We start from the raw sequence: 27,313 nt of genomic DNA on the forward strand, positions 1-27,313 counted from the left end.
GACACGCTAGGAAGTGGCGCTAGCGGTAGCGGCTGCCCCACATTCGCGCCTTTTCCCTTCCTTCGCGTCTTGTTCATCGACATACCATCAAATATCATCCGGACCAGCAAGACCGAGAGCCTGTCGCCTTGTCGGTGCCTTTGCATCGAAGAACGGCTTCTCTGCCAGCGCAGTCACTCTCGTACCGTGCCTCGGCTCAGTCCCTTCATAATCCCAGCTGGCGTTATGGATTGTGATCCTGTTGTCCCACAGCGCCGAGGTACCCGGCGTCCACCTGAATCGCACCTGGATATCAACATTCTTCTCATACACATCGTACAGGTACCCAAGGATCAGGTCGCTCTCAGCTTTGTCCAGGCCAACAATTCGGACTGTCATGGCTCGGTTGACCCAGAGTGCTTTCCAGCCTGTGGCAGGGTGCACTCGAACGAGCGGATGCACACGCTCGATGTACTTCGGCCCGGCTGTGAGGTTATTTCGGTCAAGGTATGGGTGAGCGCTGCGGTACACAGCCTGCTTGCCGTCGATGATCTTCCTGAAGTCTGGCGAAAGCTTTTCATACGCCGCATAGCCTACGCCGGTCAGCTCTTGATCTCAACATCGACAAGAATGCCTACCCGAAGCCCACAAAGTGTCGCCGCCAATTTTTGGAATGGTATCGTTATGCAGGTGGGTCACACTGAAGTCTGTCAGTTCATGTTCAGATGCAGCTCCGCAGCTCCTGCACTCTTACCCCGCGGGTTGCCTTTCGTGCACGAGATCAGTGTGCCACCTGGACGCTCCTCCAGTCTGTCTGAAGCTGGGTAGAATCTCAGTAGCCTGCAACGCAGGCCAAATCACGGTCGTGCCTGGTACACCTGGTACTGAAGGTACTTGAGGCTGCATTTGTGGTCAACCATTGTCACGTCGTCGTCAAGACGCACTAGAGAACCCACATGAACCTCGATCTCACCATACCATTCACCCAATTTCAGTTGCTGTTGCGGCGAAATGTCCTGGTTTCTGAAGAAAACCACACTCCTCTCCGCAATCAGCAGGCCAAGCTCATCCTTCTGCTGGTCGGTAAGATCCTTCAGTTGCAGACCAACGATCTCAGTACCGATATGAGCAGTGAGATGGATGACTTCCTTTGCCGCACTGAGCAGAGCCTTTTTCTCTGGGTCGGCTCTAGAGCCAGGATCCACATATTCGCGATCATAGTCCCTGATTTTGTACACGTCGTCCAGGTACAATGGCTTAGCAGGTCTGTACGGGTACCCGTTGGACAAGTCAACGCCAGCTTTCTCGAGTCTCTTTCTTGCCGCCTCTGGAAGAGCCAATGTATCTTTCTTGGGCTGGACAGTGTCCTTCTCTTGGATGTCTGAGTTGACTGGGATTGCAATAGGTGCCATGGTGAAGTATTCTGGAGTAAGCTTGTGCTTATTCCAATCAAGCTCAGTGGCTGCTCTTATATCACCGAGCCCCTCATCCGATCAGACGACACTTACTAATGCTTCATTAGGTATTGCAGCTCGGAAGCACATGTTCATGCCGCGCGACGTTGGTGTTGCGGGGTTCAACGATCACGTCAATTCACTAGCTTATTGCGCACGTCCATTCACCATTGAGCATCTCGAATCCTATCGCCGGACAAACCTCGCTTTTCTAGACGCCGCGTTGAACGCCGGTTTGCAAAGCGTTTTTGTTGGAATCCTTCGATCTGAGGCGTACGCGAGGAACAAATGATGCTATCTTTATCCACTATTGCGCTCTGCTCACATCAGATTAGCTCACGTAAATGGCTACGCCTGCCCACCACGGATGAAGTGTGTGCAAAAGTATATACAGTTCGTACATGCATGTAGTGTGCAACATTGTCTGTTCGGCCGATCGCTGCAACCTTGTGTACTTCTAGGCTCCGTCCTCGGCAGTCATCAGAAAATTGGCCATGAAAATCTGACCTCAATCACGAATCGTTTTCTGGTTATCTTTTACTTTCATCTGTCTTACATCTCTACTGTATATATTCAGCATGTCTACCAGTAACAAACGTGTGGCTGTCATTGGGGCGGGTATTTCGGGTGTTGTGACTGCAGCACATCTCAAGAAAGAAGGTCTAGACGTGACCGTCTTCGAGCGCTCGAGCGCTGCAGGCGGCATTTGGTAAGTTTTTGATCCAGATCGACATGATTGTGCTAATTCTGATCAGGTTCTATGACGAGCGAAAACCACTCGAGCCTGCATATCCATCAGTGCTAGCATCAAAAGCTTGGAGTACGTACGCGAAAGAGGAGGTCAATGACTTGGAGCTTAAACGACTATTGCACGCACCGCCAGGGTAGGAACCACCAGCCCAAGATTATGGACACGCCATTGATTGCAAAACAGACCATGTTATATCGGGCTAAAGAACAACGTAGCCACACGTCTGCTTGAGAATACACTGAACAAGTTTCCTCCTGGCACAGAGGACTTTGTGTCACATAGCGTGCTGAAAGACTACATCCAAGACACAGCTAAAAAGACTGCTGTTGATGCCGTCACACAGTACAACACCGAGGTTCAGAACGTATCTAAGAATGGTGAGAAGTGGGCTGTCCGAACTGCAACGTTACAAACACGTGACGACGGAAGTCTGTCTCTGAATGCAACCACATCTGTATGTATCATTCTACCACTGAGCAAACCTCTGTCTGATTTTGAAATCAGGAATTCGATGCCGTAGTCGTAGCATCAGGCCACTACCACGCCGCTAGAGTACCAGATATCCCTGGCCTAGCAGACTGGAAGCGCGCATATCCCAGCCGAGTGCAGCACTCCAAAGGCTACCGCAAGCCCGAAGACTTTCAAGGCAAAGTACGCGTCCACCTCTACCTCGCAATCGTATCTCTCGGAATAGAAACTGACGAAGTTTAGAACTTCCTACTAATCGGTGGCTCCGTATCCTCCACCGACATCGCCCGCGAACTCGGCCCCATCGCACACACAATCTACCAATCCCACCGCAACGGCACATTCGATCTGTCTGCCTCCCTGCTGCCCGAGAACGGCATCCGGGTGGATGAAGTTGTTTCTTTCGAACTCCCAACTGACACCACCACCTCCACCCTCCACCCTTCTGACCCAATCCCCTTGACCGCTACGTTGAAATCCGGACAAAAGCTGTGCGATATACATCATGTGATATTATGCACCGGATATCACATCATGCTCCCCTTCCTCCCGCACCTGCACTCCGACACCACGCCCGTGCACCGTGCAGACGAAAGAATACTAGTCACAGACGGCACGATGTTCCACAACCTGCACAAAGACATCTTCTACATCCCGGATCCCAGTCTCGCATTCGTTGGCGTGCCCTTCTTCACCGCAACATTCACTTTATTCGACTTCCAGGCGATGGTTGTTGCAAAGGTGTTTGCTGGGCTTGCGACGCTGCCGAGAGAAGAAAACATGAGGCGTGAATACGATCAAAGAGTCGAAACGAAAGGATATGGCAAGGTATTTCATAGTCTCAGGGGTAAGGAGGAGGAGTATGTTGATGACTTGCTGGAGTGGGTGAATGCGGATTTGGAGAGGAAGGGGAAGAGGAGGTTGGAGGGGCATTCGGAGAGTTGGAGGGAGGCGAGGGAGGAGCATCTGCAGAGGATTAAGGCGCTGTTTTCAGCTCCGACGGGGGAAGAGAAGAGGATTGGGGTCACTTGTCAGAGTCTGGGAGCGTTTGAGGTGGGTGCGACAGAGGGGAAGGAGACATTGGTGCAGGCTGCTGCGTAGGACAGGGGAGTGTTCAGAAGATTTCACATCATTCAGATAGAACCACGTGATAGATTTTATGCAGTTTTCCTGCGAGCTAAACTTTGGCATGGAGACATGATTGAGGGCGGCTTGCGAGTAGACGTGCAGGGGGTTGATCTAAGCCGAGAATCAGACTTAAATCTTCCTTGAAAATCGTGGAGAAATAAATCCAACACCTCACGTCATTGTTCAAGGCCAGAAGTTTGTAGCGTGAAGATTGTTTCGGAGTGTTGGGCACGAGCAAACGATCCCGGGCCAGAATAAGGACGTTCTTTCCAGCCTGTCCGCAAGACCATGGCTGAGGCAGAGCAATGCCAGATCCACTAGGACCATCCGAAAAGCGGGTTAGAACTGGGGTATGGTATTGCTGCAACCGTCGAGATGCTTATCGCTGGAACACACCGAGTTCCTTGCTCCTGTTGTGTCGTTAGTATTCCAATCACTCATATCGGACCAGAACACGTACCACCACTCCCTGAACCCAACGGTACTCGCATCAATTCCTAGATCTTTGAGCTCACTGGTGTCTAGATGACAATCATACGGCCGGGTCGTCCCATCACTAGGCTCGTCTTCCGGCTTCGACGGCGCAAGGTTATCGAGCGGCAGTCCCGTGATCTCAGCAAACGTCTGCACAATCTGCCATTTCGTCATCTGATCCTCGCTTGAGAACTGCAAGATCTTCGGCAGTACCCTGCCTGCGTTCTCTGTGCTGGGGTAGAAGTCTGATACATCGCGGCACACGCGTCCAACGTCTTCCGTGTTGGTAGGGAAGCGCAGCGCGTAGTCGTCGACTTGGATCTTGGGTTCTGATGATGAGAGCTTCTGCGCAGCCCAGAGCTGAGACATGAGGACGTTGACGGCGCTCTCTTTGGGCTCGTCGCAGGAGCCGTAGAGGACGGGAACGCGGATGACGACAGCTTTGTTGCGGGCGTTTGCTTGGGTTGCTACGTCGAGTACGGCGCGCTCGCCTTCGAGCTTGGTGCGGCCATACACGTTTGGTGGATCCGGGTCTGAGGTTGATTTGTAGGGCGCTTCGCCCGGACGGCCTGGGAAGACGTAGTCGGTGGAGATATAGATCAGGAAGATGCCTCGAGCTACGGTGGCCTCAGCTAATGCCCGGCTGGCTTGCACATTGATGTTGCGAGCAGCTGCTGGGTTGGCGGTACACGAGTCTGGGAAGCGATTTGCGGCGCAATGGACAACGACATTGGGCTTCACATCGTCTAGTACACTATTGATGTCCTTCACGTTGAGAATGTTGAGCTTCACAACATCTGGTGGGTTGATGCGATTCAAGCCTGTGCCAACGGCTCTCCATCCTGCTCTCGCGAACTGGCGCTGCACTTGGCGGCCGAGGAGACCGCTGGCTGTGCTTTTCCATCAGTAAGCTATTCGTATGATTTCATTCAGATTGAGTACCTCCAGTGACCAACACGGTGCGTGTAGGCGCATCTACCTTGGCAGTAGTACCAGCAGAATCGCTCGGGTCTCGATACTCTCCGGAGACAGCATCGAAGACTAGTATGGGAGGGAAGCTTGTGCTCGATGTCATGATTGTTGTTGTTTGTTTGGCCAATGACATCAGGGTCGTCGAACCCTGGTGAAAGTCGAAGCCCCACATGCCCCGTCAAGCGAGTCTGATATCCCTGTCACCGCCTCAGGGTCGCGATTGCTGGCGCCGATTGTCGCGAAGCTTCCCGACTCAATCACTTGAACACAACAGCAAGCAGCATGTCGACAATAACGCAGAACGCTTCCCAGAGCTCATACCCGTAGGGATCCTGCCGAATCAGGTTCCTCCAAGCTGACCTTGGACAGCCCCATCTTGCCAAAGGACTTCAATGCGAACCAGCCCAAGACGATCCGCCTATATCCCCTCAGCAACTACACATTCGGCACCAAAGATGGCCAACCTGAGGAAGATCCTTCAGTACTTGCGCGCCTGAAGCGGCTCGAAGAGCACTACAACGAGCATGGCATGCGACGGACGAGCGAGGCTATTCTGGTCTGCCACGAGCACAACCACCCGCACATCCTCATGCTGCAGATCGCGAATGCCTTCTTTAAGCTGTACGTCTTCTCGCCACTACAATGAAGACCATGCTGACATCAGCGAGCCCCGGCGACTACCTCCGTGCTGAAGACGATGAGATCGAAGGCTTCAAGGCGCGCCTGAACGAGCGCCTCGCACCCGTCGGCACGCAGTTCACAGGCGAGGGCGTCAACGACGAGTGGCAGGTCGGTGACACATTGGCGCAGTGGTGGCGCCCAAACTTTGAGACGTTCATGTACCCCTTCATCCCCGCCCACGTCACACGGCCAAAGGAGTGCAAGAAGCTGTACTTCATCCAGCTGCCGCGCAGCAGTACGTCACCTGACCCCTGTGTATTGATTGCATGCTAATCTCGTACCAGAGGTACTCAGTGTACCCAAGAACATGAAGCTTCTCGCCGTCCCGCTTTTCGAGCTCTACGACAACACCGCGCGCTACGGGCCTCAGCTCTCGGCGATTCCTCACCTCCTTTCGCGCTACAACTTCGAGTTCATCGACGAGGAGGGCAATGTTGCAGCCACAACGCCTGGCGTTGGCCCAATGGATGCGAACGTGCAAACAAAGGTCTTGGCTGGAGGAGAGGATGTCAACATGCAGCAAAACGGAGATGAGGCGAGCGATGTTACAATATCGTAACGTTCTTGTCCATCTTTGTTTTCCTGATGCTATTTGACTGATGCATGATAGGTGTTAGGCGTTTGCCGAAGGTTCTTGTGGATTGCAAGTCGGGCTCATTGGGTGGGTGTAATGATCTGGAGTGAACGCTCTACCAAACTTCGGTATCAGTATGTGATGATATCGTCAGTTCCAACTTGCAGACTCTGGATATTCCAATATTCGAGATCATCTTGCACAATACACAACGAATCGATCCAAATTTGATCGATATCCAGTAATAGTAGCCTCGTATATACCTCTGTCGTAGTGGCCTTTGTGTCCGAACCGATACTCGAGTGCTTTGTTGATGACTTCCATGATCGCAATGACTACCTCGTAATCTGGAAGCGGCCAGACTCATTCGTCAGCTGTTATGACTTCACATCTTTGCAATCACTCACTCCAGAGATTTTGCCACTCTAAGACATTAACATGGTACAATGCTACGACCTGACGCAGAGAGAACATGTAAGCTCCAAGTGTGCTTTTGTCGCGTTACACGTAGTTGTAGTCGTCTTCCCACTCTTGCTTGCGCCACTCTGATCTAGTGTTTGTGAAGCAGCTCAAGGCGCTATTTCTTGCAGCCAATGCAACCCCCTAATCTTCGTTGTCTTTGGTTGTCATGTCTACCATGTTACTGTTGATATTGATGCCTTAACGCTGCAAAAACTGTACAAGTGGCAGAAACAGAAAGATGCTGAAATTTTTGTTAGCAACCTCAAAGCTCAGGTGACCAGGACCAGCCAGGAAGCTGAAAGGCCAACTTTCGCGGAAAAGCTGGCGTGACGTTAGTGAGAGCAGCGGTAGACTCTCACAAAGGTTGCCTCATGCATTGGCCTTACCCATATCTGTTTCATGATGGTGTTCATGTTTGCGGTCAGGGCAATCTCTTTTGTGCTGCCGTTGAAATTCGTGCTGATTGTAGGCTGTCAGAGTACCGGCAGGAGAAGAGTCAGGGTCTATCAGTTGCTTTCGAACTTGTTGGCACAGAACCTTGTTGTTGCTATGCGGTGGCGGCGAACGATATGAGCCTGCGGCTTTTCCTCCGTAGTAACGTGGATGCTTAGGCTGCCTCGCGTATTCGCGGCTGTGCGTCTTTCAATCGTCCTTGCAATAGAAAACGTAGACGAACTTGCAGAGCTCTGCTGGCAGATCAAGGAACCAAAACAGATTGTCCGCATCAGTGCTTGCTTCGTTACCGCAGCTGTCCGCTTTGTTGCTGTTATCCTCATCACCTTTGAATCGTATGTCACGTTCTTTGCTTAAAATGCATCTTTATTGATACTTCTTAAGAGTAGCTTCCCACAGGGTTCGAGCATCTTTCTGAGATTCAATCAAGTTTGCCTGTTAATTAATCAGCAATAATGCCACAGATGGCTCTTGAGTAGTTCTAGTTTCTTCAGCTGTTATTGTTGGTCAACAATCAGCATATCATCAGAATACCATCAGAAACATCCTCTATAGATTCATCGATTCAATGGTAGAAATCGGTAGCTGTGTCTCCTGGTAACTATGCGCACCATCAATTATCTGTCTATATAAATTTGACAAGATTGTTTGTAACGATCAGCAGGCTCATTACTAAGCCTTGTGATGTTAGGATTTGCAATTGTCAACAAGCGCGAACATGTCAGGCGACTTTGCAGTTGCATGCTCTGGATCTTCTTGAGAATTTAAAAGGAGAAAAAACTGGATCCATGTTGTCGGCGTTGCCGTTCGGACCTGGAACGCATTCGTCCGTATGGCTCCACCCAGCAAAGTTGTTGCCTGCGTTGTCGGATATCGCAGCATCCGAAGAGTTGTTGCTGCAACGTTCGGAAACTTGTTGTGGTGTTGTAACAGGATGAGCCGCATCGTAAAGGTTGAGAGCGGAGTGGTCTCTACCAATCATGCAATTTCGGCCGAACACACGTGACGGGCTGTGTCAGCATCACGAATGGACTACCTTTCTGAGCGATCATTGCATGTGTGTTTCATAGGTGCCTACTGTTGGAGTCGTATTTGAAGTTCGAGATAGGAAGGAGGTGAGGAGGATAAGAGGAGAAGGTAAAAGCGACGTCATGGACCCGAGTCGAATCGCCAAATCACCGTCAGCGGGAAACGCGTCTACAGAGTGGATCACGTCCACCAAAGCCGACAACCACCGAGGATGACCAGAGTACATAAAGACATGATCCGCGACGAAATGTCAAATCCAGTCTCCACAAGCTTCCTCGACTCTAATCACCATCAGAGCCTTTTTCACAAACCACCACGACCAACAAAATGGCAACACCAAACTTTACAGTCCACCATCTCCAAATCGGCCAAGGCGAGCGCATTCCCTGGCTCCTGGAAGAGCTCGAGATCCCTTACAAGCTTGTGAACTACCAGCGCTCGCCTCTCCTTTCACCACCAGAGCTCAAATCCAAGCACCCTCTCGGTGCTTCTCCCATCTTGGAAGACCACACCGACCCGTCCAATCCCATCACTTTGGCCGAGTCCGGTGCAATCGTCGAGTACATCATCGGCAAATACGCCAACGGGAAGCTCGCCCTAGGCCCCTCGCACAAGAACTTTGCAGACTATCTCTACTGGTTCCACTTCTCCAACTCCACCTTGCAGCCCGCCATCTTCAGACGCGCGATGCTGCGCGGCGCCATCCCAAACTCCTCGACAGACGCCCGGTATCTGGGCGCGGATGGACGGGTCAAGAATGCTTTGCACCACATGAACAACCGCTTGCTGTCACACAAATGGCTTGCCGGCGATGAATTCACGGCAGCAGACGTCATGACGGGCTGGTGCTTGACTACGATGCGGAAGTTTGAGCCAATTGATTTGACTGAGTATGAAGGTATCCAGGCGTGGGTGAAGAGATTCGGCGAGAGGCAGGCGTATAAGACGGCGATGGGGAAGAGCGATCCGAATATTGACCTCGAGGAGACATCAGGTGTGAAGGGGCCGGCGCCCATAGAGTTGTTTACTAAGGCTATGGCGGGGAAGATGTAAGCTTGGATAAAGCTGCTGTTGGAGGACGAGATGTTAAATGAGTATACTTGGAATAGTTGCATTGCACACAAATCATAGCGCACTACGCTCGGAATAGAAGTCACTCTGCTCAAAAGCCACGCGCCTCGCGGTCCACCATGGGGACTTCGAACTTCTTCCTGCCCAACATGATGTAATAGATCCCGCCAAGTACTACCCAGCCAACCATGACTACGGTGGAGTAGTTCATGTTTTGCGCAGTAACGGGCATGGAAGTTGGGAATGTTGAGAAGATGATCGCCAGGACGAGCCAAGCGCATGACAGAAGATTCAGGCCTAAGCCCAATGACTTAGGCATCTTGAAAAAACCAAACTCATGTTTTGCCATCTTGGGACGACCGTGGATCATGAAGTAGATGATTGGGATTAGGTAGGAAGTGTAGAGACCGAGGATGGCCATCGAGAGGATGGCGTTGAAGGCGGTTGAGTTGCCCAGGTAGATGAAGCCGAGAAGCATCTGCAAGATTGTAATAAGAACGACAGCGCGGACTGGGACGTGAGACGAGTGATTGACATATGCGAAGTAGCGATCGAATGGCGTGGCCTTATCACGTGCAAAGGCCCAAACGGTACGGGACGTTGATGTTACTCCGGCCACCGTAGCTGCAATCGCAGTGAGGGTGATGACCAAACTCATAACAGTCGCACCGGCTGCGGACCTAGTCGCATCGAGGAAGATCTGCATAAATGGGAACCCGGTAGGCGTGGCAAGCAGAACATCCAATGTGCCGGCCGAGAAGAGGAGCATGATACAGTAGCCAATGCCGAGGACGCCATTGACCGTGACCGAGCCGACCATAGCCAAAGGAACATTGCGCGAAGCATGAGGCATCTCTTCGGCAAGATGGCATGCGGCGTCGTATCCGAGCAGTGGGTATACAGAGGAGAGGAGACCGACGAGCCACGAGATGCCGTCACTGGACCAACCGCTCGAGTTCGATACTTCTGTAAAGACGAAAGAAGTGGAGTTCTTGGGCGCCATGATACCGAGTGTCACCAGGATGGCAAGAAAGCCTGCCATGTGCAGTACACCTGAATCTGGTTAGTGTATCGGGGAAGTCTGCGGCTACGGGTTGCTTACCGGAAAGCAGATTGGCAGTAGGGAGAATCCTCGAACCCCAGATGTTGGTTGCAGCGGCGTATAGCAAGATGAGCCAGTAAAATAGAAGACCTTGCCATCTTGCTGGGACGTAAGAGTCATCGTTCAAGATGATCAACGCTTGAAGCTGAAGACCAGCCGCGAATGCAGCAGATGCAGTAAGGACGATTTGTCCTCCGACATTGATCCATCCTGTGAACCATGACGCTGTTGCTCGAGACGAAGGTGGAGAGAGTGCCGCAACCCAGTGGTATTGTCCTATCTGAGTGTCAGCCAATGTATCATCTGGTCTTGGGATTGCGCCGTACCTCCTGCAGTTGGGTAGATGGAAGCAACCTCACTCAAGGAGCAAGCAATTGCAATTGTACAGATGACTGAGACGAGCCTGCTAATGTGAGAGTTGGTCCTGTCGCTAGATTCCTGATGGATGATGGCTCACAGGTTGAAGAACAGACAAGGGGCACCGCCCGTAGCTAACGCAGTCGCGATGACTGTCGACAGGGCTTCCCAAGTTGCCATCAGACAGAGACAAAGACTGCCCAGCGACCATATCGAATAATTCCTTTGCAACTCTTGGACGTGACCGAGTTGAGCCAGGCGATCATCATCGTCTGTGGTTGTAGCGAAGTATTTGGTATCCGGATCTGCCACTGAGTCTGCCATTTTGATGTGTTCGTGGGTCGGTTTTGAGTGGATCTCTGTCATATTTTCGAGTAAATGACCAAGAACTTATACAAGCGCCGATGTTAGTTGATGAAAGATAAGGTCGATGTTAGTTGGTGAAAGATAAGGTCGGTGTTAGTTGATGAAAGATAAGGTCGATGTTCAGGTCACCTATCTCTGGTGGACCTTGATACGTGCATAGTGATAGATAGTGATATGCCAGAACAAAGTAGAGCGGAAATGTTCCGGAAGTACGGTAACTGTCCACACAGACTGGGGCTGCTCGTTCGTTCGCTAGTTTGACAGGGGCACGCGTGAAATGCGGGGGTTAGTGCACATCCCTAGTATCGTCCGGTCTTGGTGAAACTCTGGCCAACAACCTTCTAGACATTGTTAAGGTCGTTTCGGAAGCTCCAGGATGCAGTGGTCAAGTTCACCGACGGTGGATATTGGATGAAATCACTGTGTACGGTTGACTAGAAGTGGTGAGTGTCCCTCGTGAAGGTTCTGATGCAGGTGCAGGTGCAGCCACCACTCAAATCCACCATGAACAGGAAAGAAGACTGCTCTGGGCCTTTGCCCTAATCCTCACTGATAGGAGCGGGGAAAGCCCTAGATAGGTCGAGGAAGTGAGGATAGGCACGGGTGGCGCATGACACACGGCAGATAACGAGGTGGCGGCTGAAAGATAGTCCGGAAGTTGATGCGGAACAGGCTGTGCAGATTCCGAACTTCAGAATCACTCCAATTGGGGATGTGAGCTCTTCCACTGATGTCCTTGTGTGACGTAAATGTTTGAGTTGGAAGGGGAGTACAAATACAACCGAATATCGTGTCAAGCCAGGTGAATCGTTTCGAAAAATTGACGATGGTCTAAATGTGGGGTCCTGCAGTGTGGAGGTATCCCAAAGGGTTGCGGAACGCCGTCGCGATTTCATACACAAGTGAGTTGAAAACGCGTATGAACACTTACAGCGGCACGCCGAAGTTACGAGCGTGTGAATGTAGATTATGACCAAAGCATGTTGTATACAACTGGTCAAAAAGATCAAATAACGTCCGGTAGGTTTCGTAGGACCATACAGCAGGGCAGCGAGACGGTGGTTAGGACAGCGGCATCATGCGCAGATGAATTTTTGCGTGCAATAGATGTTCGACCCATTGGCAAAAGGAATGATTTCGATGGCCATTGATCACGAACTTGTCGGTGAGCGTATGAGGTTGAGGCACGTCCTTCGTCGCATCATCAAAAGGCCGCAGCTGACGCTTGATACTGAAGTCGGTAGGGGGTCTTGTATCGAGGACACGGAGGTAAAGATCGTATACCTATACCTGGAGCGAATGCATTGATGTATGATTATCATAGCTGAGTGTTCGCTCTCGTGACTTCAGTCGAATGACAATTGGTACAATAGTGCAAGAACGACGACAAACTAGGCAAGTGCTAGGACGCAGCCAGAGCAGTTGTTGTCACAAAGTCAAGCACGAGACCCAAGGCTTTTGAGGATGATGCCACCGCACAGTGCACAGTCAGCAGAGGATGGCGTCGCCAGCTGCAACGGTTGCAAGTGTCTTGCAGCGCAGGAACGATCGGGCGACACCGGGAAGGAGCACGCAACCCACAGCCCCACCCGGAATTTAGCGAAAGTATACAGGTACCGACCGCATCACCAACCTCACGCGACTCACGAGGCTTCCGTCACACCACCATATTGTCCATGGAACACAACAGTCATTGCGCATGGCCTCACATTCCAGCGTTTCCAAAAGTAGCCGCGACATGAGCGTGACCTGCGAAAATTGCACCGACGGCGGTGCCGGGCGGGGTCGCTGCAGGTTAGAGGTACAAATGAAGTCACATAAAGAGCTTGTTGTGACCCCTCACGAGAGCTTCCCCTCAGCTTAGCATAGCTACAAAACAGCCTCAATCAGCTTCACACACCATTTCTCCAGCTCCAAAGCACCTTTTCAATATCCAATCTCCTACCAAAAGCTCAATTGAAGCCACATAAACCTCTCGTTACTTCAGCCTTCTTCCATAACAACCAAACACCAACATGGCAGCAAAATATTCCCGCCGCCCCTCCCACCTCAGCGAGCCCCTCTCTCCCAGCATCATCCCCGAGCTCTCGATCCTCCCACAACCACTCTCCACCGATGCGCTCCCCTGCGGCCAACTTGTCTCCCGCAGCTCCAAGCTGACCCCATCTACTCTGCACGACCGCGACTACGACGACATCGGCACACGCTGGTACAAAGACGTCATCTTCTTCGACTCCAACACTGGTAACTTCGTCGAGTCCTTCGGCGGCGCACACCTCGTTGAGAAAGCTCTTGCGCCGGGCCAGGAGGCGGGCACTATTGAGGCGGAGGAGCAGCGGGTTAGACTGCTTAAGGATCCGGAGAGTAGTTTGAAGAAGATCTGGACTGAGGATGATAGCGCGAGGAGGTGGATCCGCGAGCAGGACGAGGCGGGGTTTGTTGTTGCGGTCAGGGCTGTGAGTAACGCTAGCTACAAGCGTGCTAGGCTTGTTGATACGGGTTTGAAGACTTGGGAGGTTGTGAGGGAGGTCGGTGGGGAGGATAAGAGCGGGAAGAGGAGGGATTCTGGACTTGATGTTAAGCCGACGAATAGTAAGCTCGATGTTGTTGGTGTGGTGGTTAGGAGGATCGTTATGGAGGGTGACGATGTGGGACTTGGTGGTGAGTTGGGTGCCGAGTACTGGAACTGAATGAGGGGTGCCACTTCATCAACAGCATCACGTTGAAATAACGATGGTGATTTAGGTTGGCGTCAGGGACATCTTCTGTATTGCATACTCCACTTATAAATAAACTCGACAACCTTCACAGGTCTTTCTCCTACGCCGGTCGCGCATCTTGCCTCCTGATATGTGAACAACACCAAACTCTCAAGATACCAAGTCTCCTGGAACTGCAAGTCCATTCTCATTCCGTTCCCACTTCTCATACATCTTCCCGAGTAAATTCCTCAACGCATTGTCCACCTCAGCTCGATAATGATTGACAAAATGCAGAACCACAAATTCCTTCAGCTTTCCCTGCTCCACATCCCACGGTCTGTCATGTGTACCGGCACCCTGATCATCGTCGTCGCAATAGGCCTCATAGTGGAGCGGCAATACGTGGCTCTAACGAGCATAGCAATGACGTGTGCTACAAGTTTGGCAGTTGGGATGCGCTGGGGACGGTCATCTGTAGACTCAACTAAGCAGCATTGTGCTGGGTACTTGTTTGGCAACCTGAGCCATTGGATGTAGTCCTTGTGGTATAAAGCAACGATCTGCCGAACGGAGTACGTCCATCGGCCGAAAGGCTTGCTAGCATTTCTGGCGTTGTTAGTGGCCAAGCCGGTGATGCAATGCCAAAGAGGCAGCTCGTCAAGCCAATGCATTGTGATTACTCTTGTGTATTTGGTCTGTTGGATAGCTGGTTAGATCTGATGCAGGTCGCGAATTGCGTAACGAACCAAACAGAATTGCCGTGAACATTGAGGTTGCGTCATTGTAAGGTTGCGAAGAGGTGTAGATGCCAGCTCCTTGGCCTGATCATCCTTGTTAAACTTCATGTCTTCACGGACTGGATTGCTATCGGACCACAGGATCGCGACGCGTGTGGATTGCTTTGAGCGTGGCATGGCCAACACATCCATCACTCGATCAATAGACCAGATCCTCAGTTACCGTCATCCCATCCTTTATCTTTTCCTACATTTTATACTTGTCGCCCAAACAGGTTCTTACAGCCTCGTCGACCGCATTACCGTACTGAATTGCAAAGTGCAACACCGCGTAAGCTTCCTCCTGCGCGCACTGCAGCTTTCGATCATCAGGAAAGACACGCAAATCTCGTCCTTTTCTGTCTGCTCTATCACTCCACCACCCGCAGAAGTTCAACCAACATTTCATGGTCTGAAGCGCAGCAATGACAGTTTCGACGAGTCATGGGTCGGAATAAGCTGGGGATGCGACATCCTCGAACCCGTTGTCGACTATCTGAACTCGATAGAGAAATGCGGCGGGTAGCTCGCGCTAGCGCGACAGATCAATTCGGTATAGATGCGACGGTCTGCCGTATGGTGTACAGCCATATGCGAAGCGCGTCGGATGCGTCGCCGTATTTAAAGTCAGATATCGGTACGCTAGTCATGCAGTTCCATAGCGGTAGGCTGGATAGTGGTTGAGGTGTCGTTGTGGTAATCCTTTGTACTGGGGTCCAATGACTGAGCCGGCCGCTGATTGCTGCGAGCCGGTAGAGCCTGTGACATGGCAAAAGGGGTTGGTCCGTCTGTCAGATTCGGCTGTTTCCAGCCATTTCCTATCACTACCGGGCAAGGTGCGACCTCCCTTAGTCTTCATCATCATCCCTCAGATAGTCAAACAGCCACTTCCTCTCCCTCTCAGACCCCTCGCCCCTCTCCAACTTCGCCATCTCATCCTCAAGCAGTTCAATCTTGTCCTTGAGATACCATCTCCCGTTCGCCAACGCAGAATCGTCCATTGCAAATTCATTCCTCGCTTTTGTTCCAAATTCTGGGATTTTGTGCTGATATTCTGTTTCCATCCGTTCGAGTCCCGCGGTGTCGCTGACAATGATACGTTCGATTTCCGCAATCTTGTTTCGCACACGGCTAAAGACATCTTGGAAGGGAACCAATTCGCAGCCGGTTTCTTCGCAGTGTGCTAAAGCTTCGGTTTGTGACTGCTCAAACGCCATGTCTAGCCATGTTCGCTTAGTGGCTTTGTTTTTGATGCACTTCTCTAGCCATTCCGGATCATTGGAAGGGTAATAGAAAAGTTGATGTTCACACTTCTTGCTAGAGTTAGTATACCGTGCTTCCTCGTGCGTGCGTTGCAGAGCCACAAACTCCCACAAGATCATGTCCTCCTCTTTCACGCAAGCACCGTCTGGACAAAGCGTTGCGACTTCTGCTTGTGCAGTTTCAAGGTCGGCCTGCAAATCCTTGAGAGCCCAGGTGGTTCGCTGGATGCGCCACTCATGCAATTGTTGCTCTTCCATATCTGCGGACTTTGCGAGCGCTTCGCGGTGATGATGGAGCCTCTGTTGCATGTAGTAAATACGACCCGGGTCGGCTTCGTATGAGGTGATGTCGTCTTCCACGATGGTCCTGTTGTAGCCTGCAAGACTGTCGATAAGCCTGTGTGCTGCTTCAGCGTGGCCTTTGCCCGATGGCTTATGTTGCGCGCGGATGAACTCAGCATTGAAATGATCAGAATTGAATACATTCGGCCAGCCATTGCGTTGGAGAAGTGTCTCGATGGTTTGCGGTGGGACGCCGAAGCCCTCTTCTCGATTTGATGTACGCCACGGCGTCCACTTCAGACTCCGGTAGTTGTTCGCGATAGCGCGCAGGATGTGTGGTGCGCCATCTTCTCTGGACCACATCCCCCATTCACCGATGTCCTCAAACCACCAGCCTTCCATCTCTTCGCCAAATTCATGTTGGGCTTGAGTTTCCTCTATCCACATCTCAGCATCGAAGATCCTGATCGCGTCTCTTTCGGTGTTGTATATCATTACCCAGGTGCGATCGTTGTTCCATCCTCCGGTACCCCAGTTCGTCAATGCAACATCGGAGGGCGCCATGTAGTCAGTCCATCCAATACTCTGCCCACGTAAGGGGTCGCAGAGTCCTGCAAGGTGTTCTGGGTTCCGGTAGTCCATGAAGTGCCCGCCGTATATCCAGTCAGGTTCTTGGACTAGCGAGAGATCGACGTACGGCAGAAGCTCCATGAGGCGAAGCACTGAGGCACTGGGTTTGCATGGTATGGCTGTTGTGTTGATGAGATGTGGACCGCGGGTGATAGCATTGTGAGGAATGAAGGTCGAGTTGACGAGGATGGAGTATATGTCATCCATCAGACTTGCGATCCTCTGCAGTTTAGTATCATCGTATGAAGGGTCCGTGCCATAGGGCAGAAGCTTGTAGAGTTGTGGGAGGCATAGGAAAGTAATGAGAGGAAGGAGGAAAACGGCGACTGGATGCTGAAGCCATCGTGGAGTTGGCATGATGAGCGAGTCAAGGTGCTTGCCCAATGAGCGAAAGGAAGAGGACGAAGACGAGAAAAAGACAAGGTAGCAGTCCTTGTATCAACAAGTCAATAAGTATCAAATCAGGCAGAAGCGCACAGACTGCTTTGCTGATGCTGACTGAGCTCCAGCACTCTATAATGTGTGCATTGATGCATTGGTATCCTCATTGGTATTGACGCGTTCGAAACGGTATCTTCAAAACCCAGCGAAGTGTAACCGAAGATTGATGATGTACGATGCAGACGAGAGAAGATGACGCGCCGTGGTGGACCCTGATTTTAGCGCGCCATTCGGTGAATTGGACCCCGCGAAACACCAAAAAGTTGCCCACGACACTTAAGCTGATCGCAGCGCTTCCTGTACATTTTCGTGCCATGGAGCTGCTCTCCGCACTGTTGCCCGGGTCAGCTTCTGCACCGAAGCCCGACCAATTGCCGCCCGAAATGCTCGACTTTACGCTCCTCAAAACCACAGTCACGCTCGGACCACGCCTCGGCCGCCTCTCTCTCCCCAAGCGCAAGAGCATACTGACGCCCGGCTTCATTGGCAACACGTCGCGCGGCGTCATTCCGCACATATCGCAGGACAACTTCTCGAAAACTCTGAACCTCAATGGCGTATACCTCGCGCTCGAAGACTGTAAACACGCCCATGACCAATGACGTAGCTCCTCGCTGACCTTTGCAGTCATCGAGAAGCTCCCGCAGAAGACACCGCCAGTGTTCCAATACGATGTTCCGCAGCCGCTACGCAAGTTCGTAGCCCTCCCGCAAGACACCCTCCTCGTCCTCGGCCCGCGCCGCAACCCGCCTATACCGTCCCCGATACACAGCACGAACAAAGAGCTGGGTGTGTTGACGTCTGTCGGCTTCAAGGCCCTGAGCTCAGAGTACTATGCCGCCGCCGCTCGAAAATTGCAACCAGATATCGTGGTCGGCTTGGCCGATATCCCGTTTGGCCAGGAAGCAATAGGGATCAAGAGGAAGGACAAGATGAGCGATCGGACAGAGGAATGGACGCGCGACATGATTGCTAAGAAGGCCTCACTGGACAAGGAGGAACCAAGCTGGGGTATCTTCGCGCCTATTCTGCCCATAGACCGCGACCTGCAGAGCTGGTACCTCGAGCACCTGGTCGACGACATGGCCGACAAGATCTCCGGTGTAGCCATCTACGACGCCTACCTCCTCGACGATCTATCTGAGGAACTCCACCACCTGCCGCGCCTCTCCTTCCACGCGCCCGCCAGCCCGCACGAGATCCTCCGGCAAGTCGGTCTAGGCATGGACATGTTCACCATCCCCTTCCTGACAGACGCAACCGACGCCGGCATCGCGCTTGACTTCACCTTCCCCGCCCCGCCTAAAGACACAACCACCAGCTCGCGGCAAGATCTAGGGCTGGACATGTGGTCTGACACACACGCTACATCCGTCACCCCGCTATCACAAGGCTGCGAGTGCTATGCATGCACCACCCACCACCGCGCATACGTCCAGCACCTCCTCGCCGCGAAAGAAATGCTTGGCTGGGCGCTCATCCAGATCCACAACCACGCTGTCCTGTCCTCATTCTTCGCTGGTATCCGCGCTTCCATCGATGCAGACACATTCGGCGCCGACGTTGCAGCGTTTGAAAGATATTACGAGTCTGCGCTGCCCGAGAAGACGGGCCAGGGGCCGAGAGTGAGAGGATATCAGTTCAAAGCTGAGGAGCATGCGAAGCCGGAGAAGAAGAATCAGAGGGTGTTTACCAAGTACGATGATGCTAAGATTGCGGAATTGAGGTTGCAGGCTGCACACGGACAGCAGCCAGGCTCGAAGCCGGAGATGAGAGATGTTATTGATGATGAGGCGCTTGTTGGCTTGCTGGGGTTGGGGCCGGTGGATGTTGATGGTGCAAGACAGGTTGAGTCGCTGAAGTTGGAGGATGATGTACAGACGAAGAGTAAAGTGGAAGATACCCCTTGAGAAACGAAGAGCTCGTGATAAGGCCACGATTACAATTGAACACCACCACACGGCGCACATGGCAAACATGTTGTTCTTACAAACAGTATGTTGGATCAACAGATTTGGCCACACCAGGCGACTACACAATATTTACGAAGATGCTTACAATGCGCACCATGCGCTACTGACTGACAACTTTACCTACCTCTAGCCACAACAGACGTCACACCAGAAATGGTTGCATCGAGTACACCGGTGTGGGAAGTCATCCCCCGTGTTCTGAGCGCCGCAACAGCAGCGCCACGTTGTGTGTCGTGCTGAGTCTGGTCGCCGGATTGTATATTTATCAATCGTAGGGTTGGGCGTCTTTGCGCGCGTGAGTTTGGAGGAGCGTGGCATGTTTACTAGTGTAGCCTGTGAGTATGGCGCAGATGTGCAAGCTGGAGGTGTTATGTGAGTATGGGGAAACAATGGGAACTGTATGGACGGGATAAATATAGTTGTTGGGGACCACACGGTGTTTATGCATAGTGTGAGAATCAGTGTAGAGAAAAGAGGAACGTTATAAATGAACGGTACCGGGAGTGGCTGTCACTGATATGCATGGGATTCTCTGTGTCACTGCACAATGTCTCATAACCATTCACTGATCGATCACTCATTACACCTCAATCTAAACAATTCCACCATCCCGCATCGCATCAACAATGCGTTCAGATGTTAGCACACAAGCTGCCCCCATCCTGCTCCCACTTCCAACAACCCCGACCGCCCGGCTCGCTTAACAGTCCCAGCAAAACACATGTCTACACCGTACGTGCAACTCCCCACCCCCGCAGCGGCAACATTCGCAGTGATCCGAAAATCCGACTAATCGCAAGGCCCAGGGTAACTTTGGAATCCTTGACTTGGTATTTCGAGTGCCGACCACCGGTGAGATCTCGGGATCTCGGGATCTCGCCATCCACGCCGTTTTGTATTGTCAGGTGAACTTGCGTTTGACGCCACAGGCTGCAACGGAGTCTGAAGGGGCTACAGTAGAGCCGCGCAGTGTGAAACCAATAAACCGGGCGCCGTTATCCTGCTGCCTGCTGGGCAGGAGCTTCGGGGGGAGGTTCGGATAATGTGTCACTGAGTGCTGGTTGAGATGCGTGTTGTTCTCGTTTGCCGTTGTTTGGGCTCGTGGTGGAGGAGTGGATTTGAAGATTAGGGGTGCTGGAGGAGTTGGGTTGTAAGGAGGTTACGTGAGGCATGGTTATGAACTGCAATCGTGGCTTGATAGTCGTGCAGTTGAAAAGTGTGCTGGATAGTTTTGGCTTGGAAGTGCGTCGGAGGATGATCTCAAGGCCAGATGAACCCTTCAACCTTAGAAGGGTGGGAAACCTTGATCCACTATTTCGCAGCCTCTCACAGATTGTTGTGGGGTATCGTGATCGTCAGCTTCTTAAGCTCTCCTTCGTTTGGTATGTGTGCCCTTGCCAGTATCGCTGGTCAGTCTCGCCATGCTCTACTGAAAACACGATGACTTCTACGTCCATCCTAAGGTGGGTATGCTCGATCTAAGCACCAAGTTGAAGACACCTTAGACATTTCAACTTTACGATGAGATTGACAAGACGTTCAGTTTTGAAAGCTGAGGTGTGAGCGTGTTGTATGTGAAGGACAGGGATGGTGCCGTCACGCGCACTCGCTTGACGAGGGAGGCTATCGCATAATGCACGAGTGAAAACATTCAGGCTCATTTGCAAGATTTTGAAGACCCTTGTGGGCCAGCCTAGGGCTTAAGAGACTGTCGGAAGCTGGATAACGATGTGAATCGGCCCGTCACGTGGGCACGATCTTCACTAGCACACTACGCACGTCTACTCGGACCATCGACTGTAACATCTTCCAAAAGCGAATATTCCAAGGTAACCGAGGGAGACTCAGCGCCCAGTCTCTGTGCGCTCACCGTCTCCAGCGCACCCAGCTCACTAATGACATACCAACTTTCACCTCGACTTTCCACAACCTTCCAATCTCGCCGTCACCACGACTTGGGCCAGTTTTCGGCCCAAACTCCCCGAATTCGGCCCTTTAGCCGCCTTCAAGGTCTAGCCACGCTGTGCTCTTCCGCACATAAATACCTCGCCCACTCCGCCGTCACTTGCTCTCGACAGCCTCGCTCTCAGCACCCGCCGCAGTCTCAACAACTTCAGTTGCCAACCACATATGCCAACTTCCGCTGTCAACCACCTGAAGCCACCACCTGAAGCCGCCACCTGAAGCCGCCACCTGAAGCCGCCACCTGAAGCCACCACCCGAAGTCCGTTCCCACCCACGTTGAACAGCCATGCTAACATCGCTGGGTTCGTTCATTCAAACTTAGCACAGAGCTCCTTCTTCTGTTGATTTCGGCTTCCTTGAGGGAACTCTGGAAGTTGGTCGTCTCTTATGTTGTAGCAGCCTGCATATGGAGCTCCGGAAGTTGACAACAACCCACACTCACACTCACATCTCTTCTCTTTTGTCACTTTCCTTCAGTTCGCTCCACAGTCATGTTCAGTCACTGCTTCCCTTTCTCATTCATTTTCACTTCACTTTCCTTCCATCCGCGTTGCTTCAGCGTTGCTTTGGGAGACACAGCCGCTGCTCGACACTTGCTTGCACCTGCGGCAGGCAAAAACATCAGGCAGGGTGTCACCACGGTGGGCGAGTGTGGGGCGTGTCGTACGACCTGATTGGAATTGTTTCCTGTCCATAAGGTGCGTCCCTAAGTGAAGAGACACTATGTCCCGAGACAGGTCAACAGTTCGGACCTTCAGAGCCTTCAGAGCCCTTCATTTACAAATCTATAGAGCTTTCGATCAAATGCGATGTCAACGAAACTATTCATCCTCTAGACCAACAGGCTCCGACCAGGATCTCCTCAGCGTTGGTTATGCTGTTGATCGTTCCGTCAACGCCGTCAAACGACCCTTTGGCAATACTCCCGTCTGCTCGTCATTTCAGGAGTTTTTTAAGATATCGGAGGGCCAAGGAGAAAGTGCGAATAAAGGAAATCAACCTCCCAAGCTTTAGAGATCACTTGAACGCAGGAGCGTGCATGCCGGGAGCGCCGTAGTGCGGAGTAGATGATCCTTGCCGACAAGACCAAGCTGGCGGGTCGCACCATTGTATCTTGGCATGCATGAGCCTGCATTAGCGCACCTGTGGGTTGTCTGTATTTTACTGATGAGCACCTGCATCAAGTAGCATCTTGACTACCTGCTCGTGGCCTCTGTATGAAGCCGCCTGGAGTGCGTTGCCATACTCTCTACCCTGCGCGTTGACGTCGGCACCTTTGTCGAGCAGTATCTTGACTACCTGCTCGTGGCCTCCAGCTGAAGCTGCCTGGAGTGCGTTGCCATACTCTCCACCCTGCGCGTTGACGTCGGCACCTTTGTCGAGCAGCATCTCGACCACCGTCTTGTAGCCTCCAAATGAAGCTGCCTGCAGTGCAGTATCGTAAGTCCCACCCTGCGCGTTAACGTCGGCGCCTTTGTTAAGCAGCATTTCAACCACCGGCTCGTGGCCTCCAAATGAAGCTGCCCGCAGTGCGGTATCGTAAAATCCACCCTGCGCGTTGACGTCGGCGCCCTTGTCAAGTAGCATCTCGACCACCGGCTCGTGACCTTCAAATGAAGCTGCCTGCAGTGCGGTATCGTAAAATCCACCCTGCGCGTTGACGTCGGCGCCCTTGTCAAGCAGCATCTCGACCACCAGCTCGTGGCCTCCAAATGAAGCTGCCTGCAGTGCGTTGCCGTACTCTCCACCCTGCGCGTTGACGTCGGCGCCCTTGTCAAGCAGCATCTCGACCACCATCTCGTGGCCTTCAAGTGAGGCTACATACAGTACGTTAGGGTAACGGCCACTCTCCGCATTAACATCGGCGTTTTTGTCAAGCAGTATCTTCACCATCTGCTCTTGGCCTCTTTCTGAAGCTGTATACAGTGCGCTGCGGTAGAAGAGACCCTGCGCATTGACGTCGGCGCCTTTGCCGAGCAGCATCTTGGCCACCTGCTCGTGGCCTTCAAATGAAGCTGCATATAGTGCGTTGCCGTAGGTCCCACCCTGCGCGTTGACGTCGGCGCCTTTGTCGAGCAGCATCTTGACCACCTGCTCGTGGCCTCCAAATGAAGCTGCCTGCAGTGCGGTATCGTAGGTCCCACCCTGTGCGTTAACGTCGGCGCCTTTGTTAAGCAGCATTTCAACCACCGGCTCGTGGCCTCCAAATGAAGCTGCCTGCAGTGCGGTATCGTAAAATCCACCCTGCGCGTTAACGTCGGCGCCTCTGTCGAGCAACAGTCTCGTAACAATACTCAAGCCTAAGCATGCTGCGTAGTATAGTGGCGTAGCTACCCTTTCCAGACCTTTTTTTAGATCCGGCTGATACCATGGACGGTCTGGTTCGTATAGCTGAATCCACATGAGATATACGGGCTTGTCCGTTGACATCAGACTCATTGCGAGTAGACTTTCTTCTGTCGCGCCCCCAGTGTTTTGGAGATGGCTACTCCAGAACTCCGCTGCATATCTTGCCAGCGCGGATGCCTCAAGAATCTCTGTTGATAATGGCTGCTGAATCTGGATAAGGTACATCAGAAGGCCTTTTGTTATCGCTCTGTGACATTCGGCCTCTTGCATACTGTACTGCTTTGCCTGCCCTTGCTTGATCCTGTCTGAAACAAGATACTCCTGGACAGAATAGTGTGCCAGAGCGATGATTCGCTGTGCAGACTTTGAATGTCCTTCCACATTATCCGTTGTAATGGTGATCAGACTGGAGCAGATGTTCAACGCTTCTAGCGGGTCTTCTAGCACCTCATTGCGGTCGAATGCTGGATCGCGCGCAACGTCGATGGCGACGACTTCTGCAATCTCTTCAAGCGATAGCGGCCGCGCAGAGAATGTCAGCCACTGCAGGATGCGTTTCGCGTAATCGCAATCTTCTTCGCTTATAGCGGTGAGAATGCGGTCGTATGTCTGGTCCAGCGTTTGCGGCAAAGTGGCCAGCGACTTGCGCAGCATCGCTCGATTGCGACACTTTGCTAGCGTGTCGAGCTGACACACGGCCCATCGGAACATACACCATTGTTAGCTTTGTTTCTGTGGGGTCTTAGAAAACACACGTACATGCCGCGAGCTCCGCACATCAGTGCAGTCTCGATCTCTTGCCTCACAGCAGCATCTGTGTTCCATTTTGCCAAAGTCTTATCGTCAGACAGCCTTTGTTGAACGTATTGTTGTATGTCCCTGTCCACCACGTCCCTCTGAAGACAGATAGCGTCCTCTTCCCTGATATAATCCTCCAAAGAGGTCTCGATGTCCCGCTCTTTCCGGCTGGTCATGAGCAGATGCACGTTGTCAAGCTGCCACCCAGCCACTGTCTCAAGCACGTTCATTAGTTCTTGGCGTTGTGTACACTCGTCAAGCGCATCGAGAACGATGTAGGCATGCTTGAACTGTTGCATCACCTGTGGTGTCAGTTTGAGAAGTGCATGCAGTGACGGCTGGCGTTGTCCGTTCTCGCAGGACGAGAATAGTGTATCAACGCCCTTAGATATCGTAGACGAACGCTGCAGGAGCTGACAGAGCAGCGAGCGGAGCATCAGCTCCGGGTTTTGTTTCTGTGTATCATTGAAGTCAAAGTAGAAGTATGCCGTCACCATACTGACGTCGTCATAGCAGTGCTGCAGCAGATGCTCGATGATGGTAGAGCTTAGGATGGTCTTCCCACATCCTGGGATCCCATACAGCCACAGTCGAGACGCCGCACGCTCCTTCCATTCTGTGAACTTCAGACCATCCAGCAGCCAGAGTCCAGTCTCGGCCTGCCGCTGCTTGTGCGCTTTGTGGTAGTTTGTGGACGGGTCTGGCGCTGACAGCCAGCTGCAGATCTTGCCAAGCCTCCCTTCTTGGTCCCGGCTGTGGATTTTGATGTTGCTTACAGAAACACCCGCAATGTCCTCGGTAGCCTCCTGTATCTTTTTTTGCAGCCGTTTAATCGCGTTATCTTTGCCTTCGCCGTATATCAGCGACATGTAGATGCCAAAGATGCCTAGCAGACAGTATGCTCCGTCTTCTTCACGCGTCGTTTGGCGTTTTCCCGCCCAAGAGAAACGCTCAGCAACATCAAACTCGGACAAGTCACTCCCTGCCAGAGCATCCACGGGTATTCCTGTCACATCCTGAACGATGTGTTTCAGCGATTCTTTGTCGCCCAGTCGCGCTCCTTCTTTAGAGAAGAACTCGACCAATTTAGGAGCCAGGAGCTCCTGGAGCGTCCAGCCCCGCGTAAACCATCTGCTCCGCTTGAACTTCGACTCGCCCTCATCATTCAAGGTGTTGTTCTCAACGTCCGAAAGGTAGACATAACACTTCTTTGCGTTCTGATACCAGCGAAACATGGAGTTGATCGCTTCTGATAGCTCTGTGTTGTTTGACTTGTCGATGCAGCAGGTGTCTACCCAGAAGTGGTCCAGACCATCGCGCTTGGCTTGCTCAGCGCAGAAGAAAATCTTTTGGTACCCCCCTTTGAGCTTTGCATCGACACCCTCTATATCTTTGTGGTTCTGAAGATCCTTAAAGGCTACCTCCTGCCCATCCCAGGTGTGTGACAGGATCGCATAGGGGGGGATCTGGTTGCCAACCAAATCGTCGGTCCAGCTGAGCCTCCCATCGTTTGCAGTGTATAGTAGTCGCATAGGTTCGTGTGGATCTGTTTGCGCGCGCGGTAGAAGAGGGTCTAGGAGGGCTTAAAAGCAGGCTGAAGGAATCGATTGGGCAAGGCGGCTCGCTCGCGAAGAACGTGAATATCGTTGAATGTAGCTGTCAGGCTCGTTGCAGGTGCTAGGCAGCGGCTCACAAAATCAGAGGTCAAGGAAGCAGTCTTCATGTGCTGCAGTGCAAAGGCCGTTTGTTGAGGTAGGCTGCGGTTCGAACAGCCAGAGTAGGAGGCGCAGCCTGCCTGCCAGGTGACGCGAGGCTGGCCGAGCAGGCCTGACAACACATGATCGCGCGATATTGCATTGATGCAAAGCAGAAAGGCAGCTCTGCTCCAAGGGCGCGTTGCGGTGGAGCAGAAAGCGCGACATGCAGGCCTATGGTGCAAACAACATTGGATGTTCGTGTAGCGTGTAGGTTGCGCAAGGACAGGCTGGCTTAAGGGACTGTGTCGCTCTCCCGCTACGGGCCAGCAAGCGATGACATATGTCACCGTCTCCGCAGACCGTCTCGAGCGATGCATCCAGCTGAGACCAGCATGTGGTTTCAGCGTGCACGACAAGATGTACGCAGTGTAAGTTACTGTTGATGCCTCTTATTCAACGACATTAAATGCAGTAGAGACCGCCGATGACCTGCGCCACATCCTACTTGTCAGCTGTATAGGGTAGGCATAGCGCTCAATTGATTACAGTAGAATACAAGCAGCTCGCACACGCGCTAATGCAGGCCAAGCTTCGTTGGCGCGTTCCGCCAGCTCGGGTCTCGCTTCAGGGTTCTCCTCTCAACTCTTCGGGGCTTTCGGCGAGCTCACTCCCACGTTTGAGTGATCTTCAAAGCCTAGAAACATAGACTCCATGAACTGCTCTCCCTCCTAAGGCCTCCGATATTCAGAGAGACGCGCAATGTCGCGAGTGGACAGGGGGGTATCGCTGAGAGGTCATTTGAAGCCGTCGACAAAACGATCGACAGCACGACCAGCATTGCAGAGATCTCGGTCGGAGCCTGCTGGCGTGAAGGAGGATTGATTCATCAATATCTTGTACGAACGACAGCTCTATGGTCTTGCACAGTGATGACGCCGAAGGTCCGAACTGCTGACCTGTCTCGGGTCATGGTGTGTCTCTCCACTTAGGGACGCACCTTGGTTTGAATGTCAACATTATCTTTCACTGCTTTGTTTGTTGTGATGACCTTCAGTGAAGTGACATAACGCGAATTGGTTGGGTGCCTGTGAGCTGCGTTAGCAACTTTACCGAATTT

General features: G+C 52.3%; 14 protein-coding genes across 14 annotated transcripts; 7 read left to right on the forward strand and 7 right to left on the reverse strand.

The window, feature by feature from the left end:
* Nucleotides 1-87: 87 nt before the first annotated feature.
* Nucleotides 88-1,391, reverse strand: BU25DRAFT_394944 (TauD-domain-containing protein; the record flags this gene model as incomplete). The annotated part of the gene is made up of 4 exons (XM_033704766.1): nt 88-572; nt 618-679; nt 734-879; nt 924-1,391. The coding sequence occupies 4 exons, from the start codon at nt 1,389-1,391 to the stop codon at nt 88-90; spliced, it is 1,161 nt and encodes a 386-aa protein (XP_033560495.1).
* A 620-nt stretch (nt 1,392-2,011) lies between these two features.
* BU25DRAFT_440698 (FAD dependent oxidoreductase) lies at nt 2,012-3,924 on the forward strand (the record flags this gene model as incomplete). Its single annotated transcript, XM_033709195.1, has 6 exons — nt 2,012-2,142; nt 2,189-2,317; nt 2,368-2,638; nt 2,689-2,835; nt 2,896-3,682; nt 3,908-3,924. The coding sequence occupies 6 exons, from the start codon at nt 2,012-2,014 to the stop codon at nt 3,922-3,924; spliced, it is 1,482 nt and encodes a 493-aa protein (XP_033560496.1).
* Nucleotides 3,925-4,041: 117 nt separating this feature from the next.
* On the reverse strand, nt 4,042-5,633 carry BU25DRAFT_93915 (NAD(P)-binding protein). Its single transcript, XM_033712267.1, has 3 exons — nt 5,197-5,633; nt 4,241-5,144; nt 4,042-4,190 (listed from the first exon to the last, which is right to left on the reverse strand). The coding sequence occupies exons 1-3, from the start codon at nt 5,396-5,398 to the stop codon at nt 4,160-4,162; spliced, it is 1,137 nt and encodes a 378-aa protein (XP_033560497.1). The 5' UTR covers nt 5,399-5,633; the 3' UTR covers nt 4,042-4,159.
* On the forward strand, nt 5,484-6,755 carry BU25DRAFT_411720 (cleavage and polyadenylation specificity factor, 25 kDa subunit). The gene is made up of 4 exons (XM_033706624.1): nt 5,484-5,549; nt 5,596-5,847; nt 5,895-6,142; nt 6,192-6,755. Exons 1-4 carry the CDS (start codon nt 5,509-5,511, stop codon nt 6,464-6,466), a joined length of 816 nt encoding a protein of 271 aa, XP_033560498.1. The 5' UTR covers nt 5,484-5,508; the 3' UTR covers nt 6,467-6,755.
* A 510-nt stretch (nt 6,756-7,265) lies between these two features.
* On the forward strand, nt 7,266-7,598 carry BU25DRAFT_411721 (uncharacterized protein). Its single transcript, XM_033706625.1, has one exon. The coding sequence runs from the start codon at nt 7,346-7,348 to the stop codon at nt 7,514-7,516; it is 171 nt and encodes a 56-aa protein (XP_033560499.1). The 5' UTR covers nt 7,266-7,345; the 3' UTR covers nt 7,517-7,598.
* A 949-nt stretch (nt 7,599-8,547) lies between these two features.
* On the forward strand, nt 8,548-9,533 carry BU25DRAFT_93942 (glutathione S-transferase). Its single transcript, XM_033712269.1, has one exon. It carries the CDS (start codon nt 8,753-8,755, stop codon nt 9,476-9,478), a length of 726 nt encoding a protein of 241 aa, XP_033560500.1. The 5' UTR covers nt 8,548-8,752; the 3' UTR covers nt 9,479-9,533.
* Nucleotides 9,534-9,587: 54 nt separating this feature from the next.
* Nucleotides 9,588-11,279, reverse strand: BU25DRAFT_344059 (amino acid permease; the record flags this gene model as incomplete). The annotated part of the gene is made up of 4 exons (XM_033702984.1): nt 9,588-10,549; nt 10,599-10,874; nt 10,925-11,001; nt 11,056-11,279. 4 exons carry the CDS (start codon nt 11,277-11,279, stop codon nt 9,588-9,590), a joined length of 1,539 nt encoding a protein of 512 aa, XP_033560501.1.
* A 1,906-nt stretch (nt 11,280-13,185) lies between these two features.
* Nucleotides 13,186-14,145, forward strand: BU25DRAFT_411725 (uncharacterized protein). Its single transcript, XM_033706626.1, has one exon. The coding sequence runs from the start codon at nt 13,337-13,339 to the stop codon at nt 14,009-14,011; it is 675 nt and encodes a 224-aa protein (XP_033560502.1). The 5' UTR covers nt 13,186-13,336; the 3' UTR covers nt 14,012-14,145.
* Nucleotides 13,861-15,097, reverse strand: BU25DRAFT_95777 (uncharacterized protein). The gene is made up of 3 exons (XM_033712270.1): nt 14,770-15,097; nt 14,043-14,718; nt 13,861-13,886 (listed from the first exon to the last, which is right to left on the reverse strand). The coding sequence occupies exons 1-2, from the start codon at nt 14,950-14,952 to the stop codon at nt 14,332-14,334; spliced, it is 570 nt and encodes a 189-aa protein (XP_033560503.1). The 5' UTR covers nt 14,953-15,097; the 3' UTR covers nt 13,861-13,886; nt 14,043-14,331.
* Nucleotides 15,098-15,486: 389 nt separating this feature from the next.
* Nucleotides 15,487-17,443, reverse strand: BU25DRAFT_93929 (uncharacterized protein). The gene has a single exon (XM_033712268.1). The coding sequence runs from the start codon at nt 17,328-17,330 to the stop codon at nt 15,648-15,650; it is 1,683 nt and encodes a 560-aa protein (XP_033560504.1). The 5' UTR covers nt 17,331-17,443; the 3' UTR covers nt 15,487-15,647.
* Nucleotides 17,444-17,515: 72 nt separating this feature from the next.
* BU25DRAFT_411727 (tRNA-guanine transglycosylase) lies at nt 17,516-19,446 on the forward strand. Its single transcript, XM_033706627.1, has 2 exons — nt 17,516-17,993; nt 18,042-19,446. Exons 1-2 carry the CDS (start codon nt 17,729-17,731, stop codon nt 19,322-19,324), a joined length of 1,548 nt encoding a protein of 515 aa, XP_033560505.1. The 5' UTR covers nt 17,516-17,728; the 3' UTR covers nt 19,325-19,446.
* Nucleotides 19,447-21,658: 2,212 nt separating this feature from the next.
* Nucleotides 21,659-22,328, forward strand: BU25DRAFT_95785 (uncharacterized protein). Its single transcript, XM_033712271.1, has 2 exons — nt 21,659-22,050; nt 22,144-22,328. The coding sequence occupies exon 1, from the start codon at nt 21,759-21,761 to the stop codon at nt 22,047-22,049; it is 291 nt and encodes a 96-aa protein (XP_033560506.1). The 5' UTR covers nt 21,659-21,758; the 3' UTR covers nt 22,050; nt 22,144-22,328.
* Nucleotides 22,329-22,513: 185 nt separating this feature from the next.
* On the reverse strand, nt 22,514-22,840 carry BU25DRAFT_343668 (ankyrin; the record flags this gene model as incomplete). The annotated part of the gene is made up of 1 exon (XM_033702966.1): nt 22,514-22,840. The coding sequence occupies one exon, from the start codon at nt 22,838-22,840 to the stop codon at nt 22,514-22,516; it is 327 nt and encodes a 108-aa protein (XP_033560507.1).
* A 1,389-nt stretch (nt 22,841-24,229) lies between these two features.
* Nucleotides 24,230-26,113, reverse strand: BU25DRAFT_95792 (HET-domain-containing protein). Its single transcript, XM_033712272.1, has one exon. It carries the CDS (start codon nt 26,029-26,031, stop codon nt 24,376-24,378), a length of 1,656 nt encoding a protein of 551 aa, XP_033560508.1. The 5' UTR covers nt 26,032-26,113; the 3' UTR covers nt 24,230-24,375.
* Between the last annotated feature and the right edge of the window lie 1,200 nt (nt 26,114-27,313).

The sequence above is a fragment of the Macroventuria anomochaeta genome (assembly GCF_010093625.1).
Source record: "Macroventuria anomochaeta strain CBS 525.71 unplaced genomic scaffold BU25scaffold_21, whole genome shotgun sequence".
NCBI classification, from domain to species: domain Eukaryota; kingdom Fungi; phylum Ascomycota; class Dothideomycetes; order Pleosporales; family Didymellaceae; genus Macroventuria; species Macroventuria anomochaeta.

What these genes read in the sequence shown, in the direction of transcription:
- BU25DRAFT_93942 (XM_033712269.1), top strand. Translation starts at nt 8,753, where the DNA reads ATGGCAACACCAAACTTTACAGTCCACCATCTCCAAATCGGCCAAGGC.
- BU25DRAFT_95785 (XM_033712271.1), top strand. Translation starts at nt 21,759, where the DNA reads ATGGAGCTCCGGAAGTTGACAACAACCCACACTCACACTCACATCTCT.
- BU25DRAFT_93929 (XM_033712268.1), bottom strand. Translation starts at nt 17,330, where the DNA reads ATGCCAACTCCACGATGGCTTCAGCATCCAGTCGCCGTTTTCCTCCTT.
- BU25DRAFT_95792 (XM_033712272.1), bottom strand. Translation starts at nt 26,031, where the DNA reads ATGCGACTACTATACACTGCAAACGATGGGAGGCTCAGCTGGACCGAC.
- BU25DRAFT_411721 (XM_033706625.1), top strand. Translation starts at nt 7,346, where the DNA reads ATGGTGTTCATGTTTGCGGTCAGGGCAATCTCTTTTGTGCTGCCGTTG.
- BU25DRAFT_93915 (XM_033712267.1), bottom strand. Translation starts at nt 5,398, where the DNA reads ATGTGGGGCTTCGACTTTCACCAGGGTTCGACGACCCTGATGTCATTG. An exon ending in CACCGTGTTGGTCACTGGAG is followed by an intron (nt 5,145 to 5,196) that starts GTACTCAATCTG and finishes GGAAAAGCACAG; the next exon opens with CCAGCGGTCTCCTCGGCCGC. An exon ending in GTTGGGTTCAGGGAGTGGTG is followed by an intron (nt 4,191 to 4,240) that starts GTACGTGTTCTG and finishes ACGACACAACAG; the next exon opens with GAGCAAGGAACTCGGTGTGT.
- BU25DRAFT_95777 (XM_033712270.1), bottom strand. Translation starts at nt 14,952, where the DNA reads ATGGATGTGTTGGCCATGCCACGCTCAAAGCAATCCACACGCGTCGCG. An exon ending in GTTCACGGCAATTCTGTTTG is followed by an intron (nt 14,719 to 14,769) that starts GTTCGTTACGCA and finishes GCTATCCAACAG; the next exon opens with ACCAAATACACAAGAGTAAT.
- BU25DRAFT_411727 (XM_033706627.1), top strand. Translation starts at nt 17,729, where the DNA reads ATGGAGCTGCTCTCCGCACTGTTGCCCGGGTCAGCTTCTGCACCGAAG. An exon ending in ATACCTCGCGCTCGAAGACT is followed by an intron (nt 17,994 to 18,041) that starts GTAAACACGCCC and finishes TGACCTTTGCAG; the next exon opens with TCATCGAGAAGCTCCCGCAG.
- BU25DRAFT_411725 (XM_033706626.1), top strand. Translation starts at nt 13,337, where the DNA reads ATGGCAGCAAAATATTCCCGCCGCCCCTCCCACCTCAGCGAGCCCCTC.
- BU25DRAFT_411720 (XM_033706624.1), top strand. Translation starts at nt 5,509, where the DNA reads ATGTCGACAATAACGCAGAACGCTTCCCAGAGCTCATACCC. An exon ending in GCTTCCCAGAGCTCATACCC is followed by an intron (nt 5,550 to 5,595) that starts GTAGGGATCCTG and finishes GACCTTGGACAG; the next exon opens with CCCCATCTTGCCAAAGGACT. An exon ending in GCGAATGCCTTCTTTAAGCT is followed by an intron (nt 5,848 to 5,894) that starts GTACGTCTTCTC and finishes GACATCAGCGAG; the next exon opens with CCCCGGCGACTACCTCCGTG.